Raw genomic sequence first — 19,900 nt, 5'->3', positions numbered from 1 at the left:
GATTTTCTGGTTTAATTTTCACAACAGCCTTATGTGTTGGGTGCTATTAATCCCATTAAACAGATCTGAAACTAAGGCACAGAAAGGTTGTCCAGGTCACACCGCTAGTAACTACTGGAGCAAGGATTCTGACCTCTAGTTATTCTTTGTGTAAGAGATTTTGTATATCATATCAGAGAGTCTATCTTCCCCTTAACACCCCTAGAATATTCTCCTAGCTGTGTCTAGTTAACAAGGAGTCAAAGGACTGTCCCTTTAGATCATCTGTGATTTTTCTGTTTCTCCCTTAACCAGATAAAATGCAAACTTGAAAGCAATGAAGAGGCACTGGGGAGAAGCAAGAAGCCTTCGCAGAGCCAGCCACCTAAATCCTGCTCCAGAACCTGAGCTCCCTGAAAGCAGGCCCCAGGCAGCCCTGGCTGCACTGAGGACTCAGGTGCGCGCGCCACAGCCTCCTCGGCGCCACCTGAGCTCCGGGCCCGCGCACATCCACAAAGCGCTGGACCCCGGAGCGGCCTCGGGCGGCCGGGGGCGGCGCTCGCCGGACACCGCGGGTCTCGCTGCGGAGGTTGAGGTTTGCCCTTGGGCCGGGGCTCGGCGGCCCGCGCTACTCAGGCCGAGTCCCCGCCGGGTGACCCAGAAGCTCCCTAGTCCTGGCCACGCTCCTGAGAGGAGGGGACGGGGAAGGAGAGGACGGTGGGGCGGGGCCTGCCACCCAAACTCCCCAGCCCAGGGACGTCCCGGTCCCAGCTGCGTGAGCGACGAGGGGCGGGAGTCCACCGCGCGCCTCCCTGCTGCGAGGAATTCCCACCTCAGCGCCAGCTTCTGGGGCGGGCTCCCGGTTCCATTTTTCTCGCGGCGGCCGCCCCTGGCACCGCGCCCCTGGGCAGGGCGGCGCGGCGGCCGCGGAGAGCGGCCCTCGGGGCGGGCGCTCCGGGGCGGGGCCGGGGCGCGCGCTGGCGGGGACGCGGGGGAGCTGGGGCGCCGAGCAGGGTAGCAGCCCGAGGCGAGGGCGCGGCGGCGGCGGCGGCGGGGGCGCGATGGCGCGGAGCGCGGAGCGTGCCGCGCTGCTTCTCCTGGTAAGTGCGGGCAGCGAGGACGCGAAGCCCCGGGCGGGCGCGGGCGCGGGCGCGGGCGGGAGCCGGGCTCGCGCGGCGACCTGCCCGCACCCGCCTGAACAGAGCCCCGCGCGGGGCGCTCCTTCTTTGAGCCGCGAGGTGGGGGAGGGCTGGGCAGGCTGTGGCGAGCTCGAACCCCGAGGCTCCGCAAAAGCCCGCTGGCGGGCGGGCGGGAACCTGCCTGCAGTGCTGCTCTTCGGCCGCCACACTCCGGCTCTAGCGCCTTTTCTGGCTGGGATCCGTGGGTGTCGCGGGCCCTGCGCGGAGCACCTTTCCTGGAGATCGGGGCTTTGTTTGCTGCCTTCTCCCTCCGACCGGCAACATGGAGGCGGGAGAGGCAGAGGCCGTGCCTTCCTGCAGGTTCGGGGCAGTTCTCCACGATCCCGTCCGCGGCAGTGAACCGGGGAAAGCGGAGAAACGCCTTTATTCCTAGACGGCAACAAAGGGCTAAAAATAGGGTTTAAAAAAAAAAAAAAGTAAAAATTTTACAGAGTCTACTTTTTTGTGTGTTAAAGCCACATTATTGTCAAAATCACCCACATAAAGATAGTTTTAACTTAAAGTTCTCAAAATTGGTGTTCTAAAGCTGTTTCCGGGTGTTAAAGATAATGAAATGTGTAATAGTTTGAAGATTTTTTTCATTTTAAAAGGTGACAGAAAAAGTGCGGAGCCACAGTCAAATTGGCTTTCCAGACGTTATTAACGAAAAGGGCTTGAACCGCTAGAAAATAATGTTGGGTCTCTAAAGCTACATTTCTTATTCTTGGTTTCAGTGCTCGGATTGGATTTTAAGTATCTTTGCTTTCTGTTTGGTAAAGGAATTGCACACGACTAAGAAATGTATCTGGCTTATGGGGTTTTGCTAAATGGGTTTTGATAAAATGACAGTTATTACCCTGATGTAAGTGCGGGTTCACCTTCCTGAGACTTAAACATATGTTCAGAGAGATTAGATACAAAATCATACTCAGTTTTCTTATATAATGGTAAAAAAATTTTTTAAGCCACACCAGTTCGTTCCCTATATTAAAAGTTGTAACTTCCCGGACGCCTGCGTGACTCGCTGGGTTAAGCGTCTGCCTTGGGCCCCGGTGTGGATCCCAAGACCCTGGGATCGACGCCCTAGTCGGGCTTCCTGCTGAGCGGGGAGTCTGCTTCTCCCTCTTCCTGCCGCTCCCCCTGCTCATACTCTCGCACTCTCTCTCTCTCTCAAATAAATAAATAAAATCTTTTAAAAATAAATAAGTAAATAATAAAAGTTCTAACTTCCGGAAGAGTACCTTCCCTCTCCCAGAGTTGCAATGGAGGAGGGGAAAAAATACACATCTATTTTTATATTAATATATTTACATAGTATTAATAGTAGTTAATTATGTTAATATATATTTTTTCCTGTTTTGTGTATGTGTGTATATCACAGGAAAAAAAAAATGACTAATCCAATCTAGGGATTTTAGTGAACTCTCACTTGGAATAGCATAATTAAGACCTCCAGACCTTTGGCACACCAGTTCATTTTCATGCTCTGTTTATCGATTTCATTTTGCTGAAGTCATTGAGGTATTTTCAGTCAAGTTCATTTTGTTAATAAAACTTTTCTCTGACAATTTAGGATTTTCTTTTTGGCCTCCAAAATAATAGAGCAACTGTTCCCTCATTGTGATACCTCCTGGCTAAGTTGACTACCAAGCTAATAGCACCTGGCTTACTTTGAGGGTTAAATATTAAATTCTTTTCACATAGGAAAAGAATCTTCTTAATTCTCAAATGGTATAACAAGCAGGCCAAGTCACTTATATTTATGGAGAAATAGCTAATAATTTATGCATATTTTCTATTTTAACAATCCAGTATTTTTACTCTATCAGGCAATAACTGACTTATGAGGTGATTATAACTAAGCAAACTGGAACAGATTCTAGGCTATTCTTTGTATTTTCTATTATGCTTTTTGTGATATAAATTTGAGTATGTTTATTTTTGGTCAAAGAACAGTGGACAGTTTACCATTTTGCCCCCCCACCCCCCGGGTGTTTGAAGTTGAAAGTATACTCTTTGGTAAAGAATGGAAAGCAACTCATCTGTCAGAAGGAGTTCTTGAGGAAATGGGTCTTTTATAGAAGGGAATATAAACTGTATTCTGCACGGGTCAGAGTTCAGTTGCAGATAACAGAATTCATTCTAGCTAGTTAAAGCAAGAAGGGATATATTTCAGGGCATTAAGTTGATTGCATAACTATAGGAAGGATTGAGGAAACAGACTTTAGGGGAGTTGTCAGTAATGACTTCCAAGCCACACAGCCAAACCCAAGCACTTAAGGCGATCAGAAACCCACACTGCCAATCCCACAATGTAGAAATTGCCATGATCTGGATGCTACTTTTGCTGCCAGGTCCAGAACCATGCCACATTTACTAGGATGCCTGCCACCTAAATGTACCAGGACCCTGCCTCTTGGCACCCAGTAATCTAGTGGTGGACACTAAAACAGTAATAAGATTGCTGCAAAAACCCAACTGTGTCCTACATACTAGGCTCGCCAGCATACATATAGCTTCTACTTCACTTCCTTCTTTCAGAACTTATGTAAATGCTGATTGATTGAACTTAAATCACAGTTAAAACTTTAGCTGCAAGGGAGTCTATGACCTGTGGTCTTTAGCTTTCCTCCGCAGTTCGGGGAGACACACAAGAAAGGAGATACTGAGTGGCACCAACACAAAATGGAAAATAGAAACAATTTCATGACAGTCTTTCCTCTTCAAAAGTTTTTTGCCTGGGATCCACCAACTACCAAATGCTCCACAGATAGAATTCAGAGGGTCCTTAGACATGGCTGGGAATAAATTACATATCTATGTTTACTAATCTCTATCTGAAATTTAGCATTTCTTTAAATTCTGAGTGTAAGAAAGACACTGCCTTAGCATTAGCAGTAACTGTGACTTTGTCACAAATGTTGTCACATCATACTACAGTTATCTGAAAATACCATTTGTTCTCATCACTAACAGACTTCTAAATCTTATTATTAATGTGTTGATAATGAAGTACATGATATCACTACATCACAAATTGGTGTTTCTTAAATTCTGACTATTTCATTGTATTGGAATTCATTCATAATCCAATGGTTTTTTTTCCTTTTATAAATTTCAAAATATTATTTTGAGAAAGGGTCCATAGGCTTCACCAGACTGCTAAAGAGGGCACTTGGGGGGGGGGGTAGATTTTCTGATGGTTGCCTCCGTTTTGCCTTTGACTAAGTAAGCTTGTTTTTAAAAACCAAACTACATTTTAAGGATTCAGTGATAACAAATTGTATTACGAACAGTTACATCTACTGGTGTATTAGTTTGCTAGGGCTGCTGTAACAAAGTACCAAAAATTGGGTGGCTTGAAACAGTAGAAATTTATTGTCTCACAGTTCTAGATGTTAGAAGTCTGAAATCAAGGTGTCGTCAGGGCTATATATTCCCTCTGAAATCTGTAGGTTTCCTTCCTTGCCTCTTCCTAGTGTTTGGTGGTTTGTCAACTATTTCTGGCATTCCTTGCTTTTTAGATGCCTCACTACTATCCTCCAACTTCACATCACATTCTTCCTAAATCTCTTCTTATCATTTTACCTCTGCACATGTCTGAGTCTATGTCCAAATTTCCCCTTTTTGTAAAGACACTGGTCATAATGGATTAGGGCTCACACTAATGGCCTCAACTTGGTTAAATCCACAAAGACCCTATTTCCAAATAAGGTTACATTCTGAGATATTGCGGGTTAGGACTTCATCATATCTTCTTTTGGGAGACACAGTTCAACCCCTAACAAATAGGTTCAGCTATCTACAAATTATCAATAACATTGGAGTTATGCTTGATGTTTTAATATACAACTGGATAATAGAATTTAGAGTAAATTCAAGCATAAATTAGATGATAAATATTGAAGCTTATTAATTAACTAACTGAAGTAATCAGTTATATGCAGGGATTTTAGAAACATGTGCTTTCACATTTGCTTTTGTTTCTAAAAATTAATAGGTTATGGGAAAATGTCAACTCTTAACAAGTTTCTTTAATAAGAAACTTAGAGGGAAGTACTGTACAAAAAGGTATGCACATTCATTTGGGCTAAATTCTCCCCAATCCTAGACATACTTAATGAGCTAAATTAAAATCCCCATGGTTGGGGCGCCTGGGTGGCTCAGTCGTTAAGCGTCTGCTTCGGCTCAGGTCATGATCCCAGGGTCCTAGGATCGAGCCCCGCATCGGGCTCCCCGCTCTGCAGGAAGCCTGCTTCTCCCTCTCCCACTCCCCCTGCTTGTGTTCCCTCTCTCTCTGTGTCTCTCTCTGTCAAATAAATAAATAAAATCTTTAAAAGATAAATAAATAAATAAATAATAAAATAAAATAAAATAAAATCCCCATGGTTGAGGTCCAGAAATATGGACTGATAGAAACTTTGCAGTTAATCTAATTATCAGACAGCTATAAGAGTGAGAATTACTGGTTTAAATTTTACAAAACTGTATTCATGAATGAAGCATACAAATATTTATATGGAAAAAAATTACACATTGAATAGGGTTTGGTATTTTTTAAACCGCCAAATTATAGAAAAATCAGAAACCTTAATTGAAATCATAAATGAGCTTTAGATCAAATTGAGCATTTCTTAATCACAACTTTTTCAAAGTGCCACAGGTTTTAAAAGCTGAATAACACTTTTCAAACATATAGTCCATATATGAGAGATTGTTTTCTTACAATAAGTTTATCTTAAACTATCAAATGTATACCACATATGACATTGTACTATTTTTATTTCAAATTATTAAAAATTATTGAGATTTTTATTATATGCAAAGCTTAGTGACTAAAGTAAAAGAAGCTAGAACAGCAGGATTTATACCATAATCTAATGGTAATATGGTGATGCTCACAAGAAAAACTATGTAGAAACTAACCATATAGGACCACTGTTTATTAATGCCTTGCTCAATTTTAAACAACATACTAGACATTGGGAGACCATGAAAAAGCCTGACATGTTCTGCCCTCATGGTGTTTATGGTCTAGTAAACAAGTAAATGTCTAAATTCCAATTGGGTTATAGTAAAAAGAGTAATGATAAAAGAACAAATAATACTATGGAGCCTACAGAAGGAGCTCCAACACCGAACATCCCAGCCAAGATCTGAGAATAATTATAAATTAGTGAGAAGATGATATGAAGAGAAGGAGGGAGAAGAATGTTCTACGTAGAGAAAAGAGTATATGCAAAGGCCTGAAGACAAGGGTGTGGGTTCTTTGGAAGAAGTGAAGGACTTCATTGTAGCTGGAACATAGAATGTGAGACAAAATCCATGGAGAAAGATGAGTGCAGCCTTCTTGATACCAATGGAAGCCACAAAAGGCTAATTAATAAGTAAGCATTTTTAGGGAGGTGTTCAAATCATTAAGAAAATAAAAAGATGAATTTTGGTTGAGTTGGTCAGGAAAGGGTCAAGAAAGAAGTGATAGTAGTTGACCGATTAGGAGCAGTTTTTTCCTTTTTTTTTTTTTTTTTTTTTTTAAAGGAGATGTTCCAGAATTTGGGATGTTGTGATCAAGGACGGGCAGAAAAGTACAGAGAGTACAGGGGAGGGAGGGTGCAGCCCGGCAGGAGGGTTGGTTTGGGAGCAATGGTTCTCAAGAAAATGTTGGGGGGCCGGGGTTTGAAAGGTGTGCTTTGGTTGTCACAAGGCCTGGGATTATACTGGTATTTAATACCTCAAATCCAGGGATGGTAAGCCTCCAGCATTCTTCAGAACCGTCAAGAAGAATTGGCCACGCATTAATATTTTTTTCTTATTGGAAATGCCAGTAGCACCCCTATTGAGAAATGGTGATAGACGAATAGTGAGAGGTTCTGATTAGGGATTCATCTTACTTATCTCTATTCTTTTGAAATTGCAAATATCTCTCTGGTTGATTAAGCCTTTATGCGTTCATTCATTCAACTAATATTATTGAGCTCCTGCTCTGTGCTGAACACTTCTAGGTCTCACATCAAAATTATACCTTCATGGGAATTATTTTCATCATTCAAGTTGGTGCTACCTGGCTGATTGGAGAATGAGAGGGTAGATTTGGGTAGAGATGAGATGAGAAGAGAGTAAGAGAGTTCAAATTCCCCCTATTCTACACTACCCATTATTCTTTCAAGTTCCCTACTATGCAAACTAAAAAATAAAATAAAACTAGGAGGAGGGTTCAGATGGCAGTGTAGGAAGATCCTGATCTCACCTCTTTCCACAGACACAACAAATCTACAACTGTATATAGAATAATTCCCTGTGAAGGGGACCTAGAAATTAGGTCAACAGAGCCTCCACAAAAAGGAACAGCAACAAGATAGGTAGAAGAGGATAACACTAGTAAAATCAACCATATCTATAATAATTCGTTAAGGAAGTCACAAAATAAGATATATAAATATCACATCAAAAACATAAAACGTGAGGGGCAGGGGCAAAAATGTTGTGCTTTTAGAAAGCATTCAAACTTAAGTGACCACCAACTTAAAACAGATGGCTATATATATAGGTTGTTATATATGAACCTCCTAGTAACCACAAACCAAAACCCATAATAGATACACAAAAAATAAAGGATTCCAAACAACACTAAAGAAAGTCACAAATCACAAGAGACGAGAACAAGAAAAGAAGAAAGGAACAAAGAACTACAAAAACAATGAGAAAACAATTGACAAAATGGCAATAAATACATACCTAGCAATAATTACCTTCAATGTAAATGGACTAAATGCTCCAATCCAAAGACACGGAGTGGCTAAATGGATAAAAAACACCAAGACCTGCCTGTATGGTGCCTACAAGAGACTCATTTCAGATATAAAGACACACACAGACTGAAAGTGAAGAGATAGAAAAACATATTCCTTATAAATGGAAGCAGAAAGAAAGCTGAGGTAGCTAATATCAGACAAAATAGACTTTAAAACAAAAGGTGTAACGAGAGAAAGAAGGGCATCACATAATGATAAAGGGGTCAATTCAACAAGAAGATATACCACTTGTAAATATTTATGCACCCAGCACAGGAGCACCTACATATATAAAGCAAATATTAACAGACACAGAGGGAGAAATTGACAGTAATAGAATAATAGTAGGGGACTTTAACACCCCACTTACATCAATGGATAGATCATCTAGACCCAAAATTAATAAGGAAACATTGACCTTGAATGACACATTAGACCAGATGGACTTAATAGATTATTACAGAACATTCCATCCAAAAACAGCCGAACACATGTTCTTCTCAAGTGCACATGGTACATTTCCAGGGTGGATCACATGTTACGCCACAAAACAAGTCTCAATAAATTTAATGTTGAAATCCTATCAAGCATGTTTTTCTGACCACAGTGGTGTGAAACTAGAAATCAACCACAAGAAGGAAACTGGAAAAAACACAAACACAACAACCATTGGGCCAATGAAGAAATCAAAGAGGAAATCAAAAAGTACCTTGAGACAAATGAAAATGAAAACACAATGTTCCAAAATCTATAGGATGCAGCAAAAGCAGTTCTAAGAGGGAATTTTATAACAATCGAGGCCCACCTGAGGAAACCAGAGAAATTTCAAATAGGTAATTTAACCTTACACCTAAAGGAACTAGAAAAAGAGGGGCGCCTGAGTGGCTCAGTCCGTTAAATGTCTGACTTTTGATTTCAGCTCAGGTCATGATCTTAGGTCCTGATCAGGCCCCACATCAGGCTCTGAGCTGGCCATGGAGTCAGCTTGAGATTTTCTGTCTCCCTCTACCCCCCTCCTCAAATAAATAAATAAATCTAAAAAAAAAAAGGGGGGGGAAGTAGAAAAAGAAGAGCCCAAAGCTAGTAGAAGGAAGGAAATAAAGATCAGAGCAGAAACAAATAAAATAGAGATTAAAAAAAAAAATAGAAAAGAAACCAAGAGCTGGTTCTTTGAAAAGATAAACAAAATTCATAAACTTTCAGCCAGACTCATCAAGAGAAAAAGAAAAAGGGCCCACATAGAATCAGAAATGAAAGAGAAGTTAAAACTAATACCACAGAAATACAAATGATCATAAGAGACTACTATGAACAATTCATATGCCAACAAATTGACAACCTAGAAGAAATGGATAAATTCCTAGAAACATACAGTCTTCCAAGACTGAGAATGTAAATTGGTACAGCCACTATGGAAAACAGTATGGAGGTTCCTCAAATATTAAAAATAGAAATACCATAAGATCCAGCGATTCCTCTTCTAGGTATTTATCCAAAAATAACATATGCACTCCTATGTTCATTGCAAGCCAAGAATGGAGGCAACCTAAATGTCCATCGATAAATGGATGTGGTGTGTGTGTGTGTGATGAAATATTAGTCAGCTATAAAAAAATGAAATATTGCCATTTGCAACAACATGGATGGACCTTAGAGGATATTATGCTAATGGAAGTAAGACAGGTTAAGACAAAATACCATACGGTCTCATTTACATGTGGAATCTAAAAAACAAAACAGAAGCACTCATAGATACGGTTGCCAGAGGGAGCTAGGAGGTTAGGCGAAATAGGTGAGAGGAGGATTAAGAGGTATAATCCTCCAGTTAGAAAATATACAAGACTATATTCTCTATGTTATACATAGAGAATATAATCAAATATATTGTAACAACTCGTATGATGAGAGCTCCTAACTGCCTAGACTTGTGATGATCATTTCATAATGTATATAAATATCAAATGACTATGTTGTACATTTGAAACCAAATACAATAGTATATATCCATTATTCTTCAGTGAAAAAGTTAAAAACTTAAAAATAAAAATATTACATTAAATTAAATTGCCCTTACCCCCTCTCTCATCTTAGAGATCTACTCTCCTTAGACCCCAAAAGTTCTAGCTGAGAAATTGGGCAAGACACCTAGGTCAATCACCATGTTTTAATACTGTTAATCATCTCTTCTTCAAATATCTCCTTCCTTTGCTTCCATAATATTCTACTGAGAGTCCTTTCACCTCTAGCAAGCTGCAGTGGTTCTCATCTCCTTTTCCAGCCCAGCACAGTAGAAGAGTATGCTGTACACACACGACTGGGAGACATATCAGATATGAGTGGACGTCAGGGGAGGTGCAGAGTGCGTGGTGACATCCGGGGCTGGGAGAGTACTGCCTTTAGGACAGTGAGTGCAATCCCTGCCTCCCTTTGAGCCACAGTGCCATACTCTTTATTGTGTAATATCTTTCCCCAGGACCTAAGCCTAGCATGTCTACAAGCTGTGCTCTGAGAATTGCATCCTTCTAGCCACTCAGACTTACAATTTCAGTATCTCTGACCCCTTCCCCTATCCTCCGCACACAGGGCATTGCCAAGGATTAGTTGGGTCCTCTGAAAGGTTCGGCTTCACCCATCCATCCTCGTGCCATTACCCTATGCTGGTCCTCATTCCATCTCCTCTGGCTTATTACTTATGCTCAAACCGTCACCTGCCTTTCACCTTACACAGTACTGCTAGAAAACTTTCTGGAGCTCTAGTGTTACAGCATCCCTAATCAGAAGCTGTCAGTGAATTATCTTAGCATAATTTTTGTCCCGTTTTTTCTACTTGCCACCGTAACATAGTCTAGGTGCCAAACTGCCAAACTTCTTGTTCATTGCCCTCGATCTCCATGTTCTGGTACATGCTGCCTTTGATATGGATCATTTCCTTCCACCTCCAATCTGCACAGACATGGATTCTGCTCCCTCTCAAGGCCAAGCCCCGTGCCACTTCTTACCCTACACCTCTCCTGATTTCCCTAGCAGAAAGGGATTTCTCCCTTTCTGAGCTCCCCAGTTCCCCAGAGCTGTTTTTGCAGCTGTCATTCCTACAGTTAAGTTTTTCTACCTTATGTTATAGTAATTTATATACTTTTTATCTCTCCTACTGAACTGTAAGTTTCAGAGCAGAATCTACATGTCACTTGTCTATGTCACTAGCTAACTGTCTGGGACACAGAAGTATTCTTTAAAAACCCAAGAGTCGGGCGCCTGGGTGGCTCAGTTGGTTAAGCGACTGCCTTCGGCTCAGGTCATGATCCTGGAGTCCCTGGATCGAGTCCCCCATCGGGCTCCCTGCTCGGCAGGGAGTCTGCTTCTCCCTCTGACCCTCCCCCCTCTCATGTGCTCTCTCTCATTCTCTCTGTCTCAAATAAATAAATAAAATCTTTAAAAAAAAATTTTTTTTTTTAAAAACCCAAGAGTCAAAGTATCTTCCTATGTTTGGGAAAGCTGGAAGAATAACCTGAAATTCATTTGTTTAAAAGAAATATTTACTGCCCAGTTAGTCATCAGTCTGGCCTGAACTTCTAGATCATTGGTTTAGTTTCATTACAAGTTAGAATTATTCAAAAAAGGAAGGAAAAGAGAGAGGAAATATAAGTTAAGATTTGCCTAATTTTACAGATAGTAGTCCCCCCAAGAAGATTCATACAACTTTCTAAAGCCCTTGATTTTCACTTTTTTACATTTTGCCTCCATTTATTTGAGACCAGTTGAAAATGCCTATTTTCCACTTTGAACCTTGGAGTCTACTGTTGCCCCACTGACAGACCAGTGCCATCAAATGGTGAAAAGTGGCAATCTGAAGCTCTTGGTTTTCTTAAACTTCTGGGGAGTGTGGGTGGGAATCTGGTTTTCTTCATTTTTTTTTAAGTGTAATTTTCAGGACTGTATTGCAGGAAAAAGGTGGAAACAACCCATCATTTTTGTCTATCAAAATGTGAGATGTATTATATATATTTACTAATATTTTGCCTGATTCCAAAAGCATTCATAGCAGTTACAGAAAACAAATACCAATAAAATGGTAAAATATTTCACAAATAATAAATGCTCAAGATCAGTAAAACTTAAACTAGAAAAGGTTTAAAGCGGTGGAAAACCCTATTTCAAGTAATCCTATTATATTATTACTTCTGAAGTGAAAAATCTTCTTGGGATAGAAATCACTCAGTTACTGAATTTCCTAATTTAGAATCTGTTGTTTCACACATCTTTGTAGTTGAGGATTTATTATCCAGTGTATGAATTATCCAGGCTCTCTTCCTTTTCCTTTGCTACTCTGCTTTTATACAGTCGTTTTCAAGTGTGATCCCAGACCAGCAGCATCAGCATCACCAGGAAACTTGTTAGAACACAAATTCTTACGCCCCCTGACTCCCAGACCGATAATCGATAATTGGAAACTGGTGGAGCTCAGTAGTCCGTATTTTAACAAGGTGATTCTGATGCCACTCAAGCTTGAGAAGCACTGCTAACATCCCTATTAGAAAATAGTCGGGAAGAGAAAAGATTAAATATTTTAAAAGCTTACATTTAATCACTTGTTAGCAACTCTTGATTTTTTTAAAGCGCCTGGGTGGCTCAGTCAGTTAAGCATCCAACTCTGATCTCAGCTCAGGTCTTGATCTTAAAAAATAAAATAAAAAAAGTTTTAAAGGCCAAAAAATGTACACTAAATAAAATAACATTGACTTTCCTGGACCTTCAGTTTCTTTGTCTATTATCAAGGAAGAAATAGGAGCTGTCTATGATTACACAAAACTCAACTTGAAATAAGAATTCACCATGTGATCTAACAACTCAAGGATAGCACACATTGCCAAATCCATATTTTAAAATTTTTTGAGGCAATAAATGTTGCCAAGGAAAATATCTTCCTCTTTAAAGGTAGCTTCAACATGACTTACTCTGCATCCTATCTGTTACGTTAAGATTAGCCCAAACATTGGAAAAGCAGGTAAACGATTATGACAAATCATGTAATTTATTGCATTCAGACTTAAAGTATGTAGTTTAACTACCTAAAATTCAAATTCAGAATCAGGAGAAGCTGTCATTGGATGACTCATAAGGCCTCCTGGATTCTGCTTATTAAATCATTAAGGTGACTTCAGAACAGGAAGTCTTTTTTCTAAAAGTGCCAACCTTGAGAACAAACAGTACATTGATAGTATTTTTGCAGTGATGACTTTCCCTAGTGCCTCTGCCAAAAGAAAAATTATTTTCTTGCCAGTTACTGGGAAGGCCAGTTTTGACAAGATGCATAGGATCCAATGGTAAAAACAAAAACTTGTTTTTAACTTCAGTAAATTGGATTGAAGGATTTGTCTGTTTCATCTAAAAACATTACTTCTTTGGTTAGAGAGACTAGAAGTTTATTTTTCCTCTTCAGTCTTAAAGGCATGTTGCACATGACTTCTGTCACCAAGTCCTGTGAGAAAAAAAGCTATAGATTTCATACTCGGGAGAAACCATAATGGTCATCATGTCCAGGCATTCTTCCAATGTTTGAACCCTTTTACAACATCCCTACAGGCCATCACTCAAACTTACAGAGCTGGAAATGTTCAAAGGGAAGTGGGAAGGAGTGGGGATGGAGGACAGAAGTCAGAAAATGTCAGTTATTCCGCTTACATTGTCTGCAATATGCTACCCATTTGGAAGTTTACATAAATCCACGGTCCTCTGCAATTTGTATGACTTTCTTGACTCTAGTTATTATGGTGACTTCCAATCAGAGATGCAAGTTCGAAATCAGGGTTTCTGAACCTCAGCACTTTGTCATTTGGAGCCAGACAATGCTTTGTTGGGAGAACTGTCCTGTGCATTATAGGATGTTGAGCTACATCTTTGCTCTCTACCCACTAAGTGCCAGTAGCAGCTCACCCTGGTTTGACAACCTCTCTGATCCTCCACAGGAACTTGATGACAGAAAATTGTCATGTGCTTGGCTTTAAGATGCACATCAATTTCTGTAACTTTTTAGTGTAACACGTGGAAAAGTGTAGATATCACAAGTGTACTGTATTACTGAATTTTCACAAACTGAACACAGCGTGTGACCAGCAACCAGATCAAGAAACAAGATTACCAGCACCCCAAAAGCCCTGACATCATCTCCACTGACTCACTCACCCCGCCCCTTACAGCACCAGCCTGGATCACCGGTACCATTCCCACCTCATGCCTGGCTCTTCCCTTTGCAGGAAAGTCTGCCTGACTTGTTCCCCCATTCTGTCCAGTCTCTATGAAGATAAAACCTCTTCTGAGAGCCTCCTCACAGTCCTCAATCACTCTCCATCACCCTGTCCCTGCTTTAGTTTTCTTTACAGCTATCCCAACCTATTTTTGTCTATCTCTCCATCAAGTAAGAATCCAAGAGGATAAGAACATTCTAGTAGCATATTGTAGGAGCTCAGGAAATTGAAAGCATGAATGAATTCAAATTGCAGAAATTTTAAGATGAGGGCGTCTGGGTGGCTCAGTTTGTTAACCAACTGCCTTCGGCTCAGGTCATGATCTTGGAGTCCCAGGATCAGTCCCGCATCAGACTCCTAGTTTGGTGGGAAGCCTGCTTCTCCCTCTGACCCTCCCCCCTCTCATGCTCTCTCTCTCTCCTTCTCTCAAATAAATAAATTTTAAAAAAATAAAAAATCTATTTTTAAAGAAAGTGGGTGCTAGATGATTGAAACTAGGTGTTGTTTAGTGGATGTTCATTCACTCTACTTTTGTATATATTTGCAATTAAAATTTGTTAATGTTAAATGCATGAAATATAAGATTCTCTGCATTCAAGATATTAGTAATTAAGAATGACAAAGTTTCATGTGTTAAGAACTGAGACTGTAATGAATAGGTGAACTTCATTGTCTTTAACCATAGGCGAACAACTGATATTCCATCACATTCTACAACCTTGCTACTTAAGAACTGGCAATGTCAGCATCCCCTAAGAGCTGGTTAGAAAAGCAGAGTGGAAGGCTAAACTGCACACCTACTGAATTGAAATCTTTATTTTTAAACAAGATTCCCAGTGAGCAAAATGCACATTCAAGTTTAGGAAGCACTGTTTGTAACCATATGATTGTCTGTGTTTCTTAACAAATAACGTCTAGAAAGGATATTCCAGGGGGGAAAAAAATCAATGGAGATACTCTGATAAAGAATTTGCATTTGAATAGGGAACTATAAACTGCCCCCTTTTATTTATGTACTAAGGAAACATGATATTTAGTCAGAATGATAACATTTAATAAAATACCATGTAATTATTATACCTTTTTTGCTAGGCCAAGTAAGATTTTAGGGAAGAATAAATGTGGTAAATATTGGATCTAGCCAATTCCTCAGTATGGCCAGTACAAACTAAAGAAATGGGTAGGCAAGAAATATATTACATTTTAAGAGTGTTTCCTGATGATGTAACAGTGAGGAATGTTGGATCCAGTCACTACTCTTTCCTTTCAAAAATTCCCATCAGAGAGAAGTAATCTATTCATCATTGCTTTCACTTGTTTTTCATACCATGCCATCTTTGAAAATACATGAATTTGGGGAGCACAACTTTGGCTAAAGATACCTCTGGCATTTTTAGCCAATAATAAAGAGGATGAGGTGCAGAAGAAATAATGTATCTGGCCATACAATAGAAAATGAGCCATGGTCATTTGTCTGCCCCATAGAGGCTCAAACTAGAGACTGAACATCCACTATCCTTGAGTTTCTCTTTACAGGGGTAGAGATAAGAATATGAACAAGGCAGAGGAAAGAGAAAGGGGAAGGATCCACATGTAGAACACACCCCGCAAGAAGCCTTCAAAGAGAAGTGGATAGGTGAAAGAGACTTAGACATTTTAGAGAAAGCCTTATTTTCCATGATTTATCAGCAAGGGCTTCATAGAACCTGGATTGTAGGTGAGAAAAGGCAAACAAGACAGAAAATCCAAATTTAAGGCAGATAATCATAAATTAATACACAAATAAAAGGTGGGAAAGTGAAGGCAATAAATATAGACAATTTCAGTTTGAAGTCATAGTAAAAAAAAAAGAATACATGCGGATTAAATGTTCACAGAAACAGGGAAGGTTTGTTTGTTTTTAAGGTAGGGAAGATCTTAATATATTTGGTTAGCCAATGGAAAGGACATAAACATGTTTAATTAGCCAGTGGTGAGTAAAGATAAAAAGTTAGTGGAAGCAGCAATCAGACAACAAAAAGAAATAAAAGGCATCCAAATCGGCAAAGAAGAAGTCAAACTCTCACTCTTTGCAGATGATATGATACTTTATGTGGAAAACCCCAAAGACTCCACCCCAAAACTGCTAGAACTCATACAGGAATTCAGTAAAGTGGCAGGATATAAAATCAATGCACAGAAGTCAGTGGCATTCCTTTACACCAACAACAAGACAGAAGAAAGAAATTAAGGAGTCGATCCCATTTACAACTGCACCCAAAACCATAAGATACGTAGGAATAAATCTAACCAAAGAGGCAAAGGATCTGTACTCAGAAAACTATAAAATACTCATGAAAGAAATTGAGGAAGACACAAAGAAATGGAAAAACGTTCCATGCTCATGGATTGGAAGAACAAATATTGTGAAGATGTCAATGCTACCTACAGCAATCTACACATTCAATGCAATCCCCATCAAAATACCATCCACTTTTTTCAAAGAAATGGAACAAATCATCCTAAAATTTGTATGGAACCAGAAAAGACCCCGAATAGCCAGAGGAATGTTCAAAAAGAAAAGCAAAGCTGGTGGCATCACAATTCCGGACTTCCAGCTCTATTACAAAGCTGTCATCGTCAAGACAGTATGGTACTGTCACAAAAACAGACACATAGATCAATGGAACAGAATAGAGAGCCCAGAAATGGACCCTCAACTCTATGGTCAACTCATCTTTGACAAAGCAGGAAAGAATATCCAATGGAAAAAAGACAGTCTCTTCAACAAATGGTGTTGGGAAAAATGGATAGCCACATGCAGAAGAATGACACTGGACCATTTCCTTGCACCACACACAAAAATAGACTCGAAATGGTTGAAAGACCTCAATGTGAGACAGGAGTCCATCAAAATCCTAAAGGAGAACACAGGCAGCAACCTCTTCGACCTCAGCCGCAGCAACTTCTTCCTAGAAACATCGCCAAAGGCAAGGGAAGCAAAATCAACTATTGGGACCTCATCAAGATAAAAAGCTTTTGCACAGCAAAAGAAACAGTCAACAAAACCAAAAGACAACCAACAGAATGGGAGAAGATATTTGCAAATGACATATCAGATAAAAGGCTAGTATCCAAAATCTATAAAGAACTCATCAAACTCAACACCCAAAGAACAAAGAATCCAATCAAGAAATGGGCAGAAGACATGAACAGACATTTTTCCAAAGAAAACATCCAAATGGCCAACAGACACATGAAAAAGTGCTCAACATCGCTCGGCATCAGGGAAATCCAAATCAAAACCTCAATGAGATACCACCTCACACCAGTCAGAATGGCTAAAATTAACAAATCAGGAAATGACAGATGTTGGCGGGGATGTGGAGAAAGGGGAACCCTCCTACACTGTTGGTGGGAATGCAAGCTGGTGCAGCCACTCTGGAAAACAGTATGGAGGTTCCTCAAAAAGTTGAAAATAGAGCTACCATATGATCCAGCAATTGCACTACTGGGTATTTATCCCAAAAATACAAAAGTAGGGATCAGAAAGGGTACGTGCACCCCGATGTTTATAGCAGCAATGTGCACAATAGCCAAACTGTGGAAAGAGCCAAGATGTCCATCGACAGATGAATGGATAAAGAAGATGTGGTATATATATATACAATGGAATATTATGCAGCCATCAAAATGAATGAGATCTTGCCATTTGCAATGACGTGGATGGAACTGGAGGGTATTATGCTGAGTGAAATAAATCAATCAGAGAAAGACATGTATCATATGACCTCACTGATACGAGGAATTCTTAATTTCAAGAAACAAACTGAGGGTTGCTGGAGTGGGGAGTGGGATGGGAGGGATGGACTGACTGGGTGATAGACACTGGGGAGGGTATGTGCTCTGGTGAGCGCTGTGAATTGTGCAAGGCTGTTGAATCTCAGATCTGTACCTATGAAACAAATAATGCAATATATGTTAAGGAAAAAAAAAAAGAAGATAGCAGGAGGGGAAGAATGAAGGGGGGGAAATCGAAGGGGTAGACGAACCGTGAGAGACGATGGACTCTGGGAAACAAACTGAGGGTTCTAGAGGAGTGGGGGGAGGATGGGTTGGCCTGGTGATGGGTATTAGGGAGGGCACGTTCTGCATGGAGCATTGGGTGTTGTGCACAAACAATGAATCATGGAACACTACATCTAAAACTAATGATGTAATGTATGGGGATTAACATAACAATAAAAAATTTTTTTAAAAAGTTAGTGGAAGGAACAAGGTTCTTGAGAAGGTAAATGTGGGGGAATAAGTAGAAAGTTGAAGATAAAGCATACAGATGATGGTTAACCTTGGAAGGGAATCAAGACACCTCTGTCTTGGAGAAGGCAGGGAAGGAGAGGAGGATTGAAGATACAATCTCAATCAGATAAAAAGTGGGGTCATCTAAGAGTGAGTGGGTTCAGAGGTGTGATCCGTGTGATTGGGGTTGTCTCCTCAAGTGTGGAATGGTATGTTAGGGCTACTATACAAAGATAAGGTAACTATATAATTTATGGTCTGAATGAGCACACTTTTGAGAATGAATGGGTTATACAGATGGGAAGCCTGCACAGCAGGTGTCATCGAGATTCTCCTGGGCAAAAGTAAACACATGGTCACCCTAGAAAGGAGTCACCACCTCTGTGGAGGGAGCAGCTGTTAGAAAGTGAATGGATGTGATGGGTCCATGCAGCCTCTATGGCCCTGTCTAGCATTGTTGCCAGTACAGTGCCAGAGTCAAAGAGAGCAACGGGCTCACAGGGTTGGGGGAAAAGTGAGGCAGGAATATTAGAAAGTCAAGAGACTGAGGGGTCCCAGAGTCACCGACAACATCTTTGGAATGGCTGACAATAATCTACTAGCATTGTCTAATAGAGTTGTCTGCAGTGTTGGAAATGTTTTCAAGCCACTTGCTTCATGTGAACAGTGAGCAAATGAATTATTAATTTAAAATAATTTAAGTGTAAATAGCCACATGTGGCTACCATGTTAGAAAGAACTGGCTTAGGGGTATCTGGGTAGCTCAGTCAGTTAAGCATCTGACTTCCGCTGGAGTCATGATCTCCAGCTCCTGGGATCAGGCCCCGCGATGGGCTCCCCACTGAGCGGGGAGTTTGCTTCTCCCTCTCTCTCTCTCCCCCTGCTTCTCCCCCTGCTCGTGCAAATAAATAAATAAATTCTAAAAAATTTAGAATTTCTCTCAAATAAATAAATAAAATCTTAAAAAAAGGGGGGGGTGCCCGGGTGGCTCAGTCGTTAAGCGTCTGCCTTCGGCTCAGGTCATGATCCCAGGATTCTGGGATCGAGCCCCACATTGGGCTCCCTACTCCGCAGGAAGCCTGCTTCTCCCTCTCCCACTCCCCCAGCTTGTGTTCCCCCTCTCTCTGTGTCTCTCTCTGTCAAATACATAAATGAAATCTTTAAAAATTTTTAAAAGAAAATTTAAAAAAGAACTGGTTTAAATTAAGTCAAGGGAAAAGTGAAACCAAGAGATTATTGGACTATAAAGAAAGGGCAGCAAGAGTGAAATAAGTCAATCAGAGAAAGACAGTTACATGGTTTCACTCTATGGAATATAAGAAATAGCACAGAGAATCATAGGGGAAGGGAGGGAAAACTGAATGGGAATAAATCAGAGAGGGAGACAAATCATGAGAGACTTCTTTTTTTTTTAAGATTTTATTTATTTATT

General features: G+C 40.4%; 1 protein-coding gene across 1 annotated transcript in view; it reads left to right on the top strand.

Moving 5' to 3' along the window:
- The first annotated feature begins 951 nt into the window (after positions 1-951).
- The window catches only part of DSG2 (desmoglein 2), a 49,860-nt gene continuing 30,911 nt past the window's right edge, over positions 952-19,900 (top strand). The window contains exon 1 of the mRNA XM_045886885.3: positions 952-1,079. Coding sequence (XP_045742841.2) covers positions 1,041-1,079 — 39 coding nt within the window. The 5' untranslated portion in view covers positions 952-1,040. The remainder of the gene's footprint in view (positions 1,080-19,900) is intronic.

This window comes from Mirounga angustirostris, unplaced genomic scaffold (genome assembly GCF_029215605.1).
Source record: "Mirounga angustirostris isolate CCGP_5_RB_7025 unplaced genomic scaffold, mMirAng1.0.hap1 SCAF_14, whole genome shotgun sequence".
Lineage (NCBI taxonomy): Eukaryota > Metazoa > Chordata > Mammalia > Carnivora > Phocidae > Mirounga > Mirounga angustirostris.
This window is presented reverse-complemented; position numbering and strand designations above follow the sequence as displayed.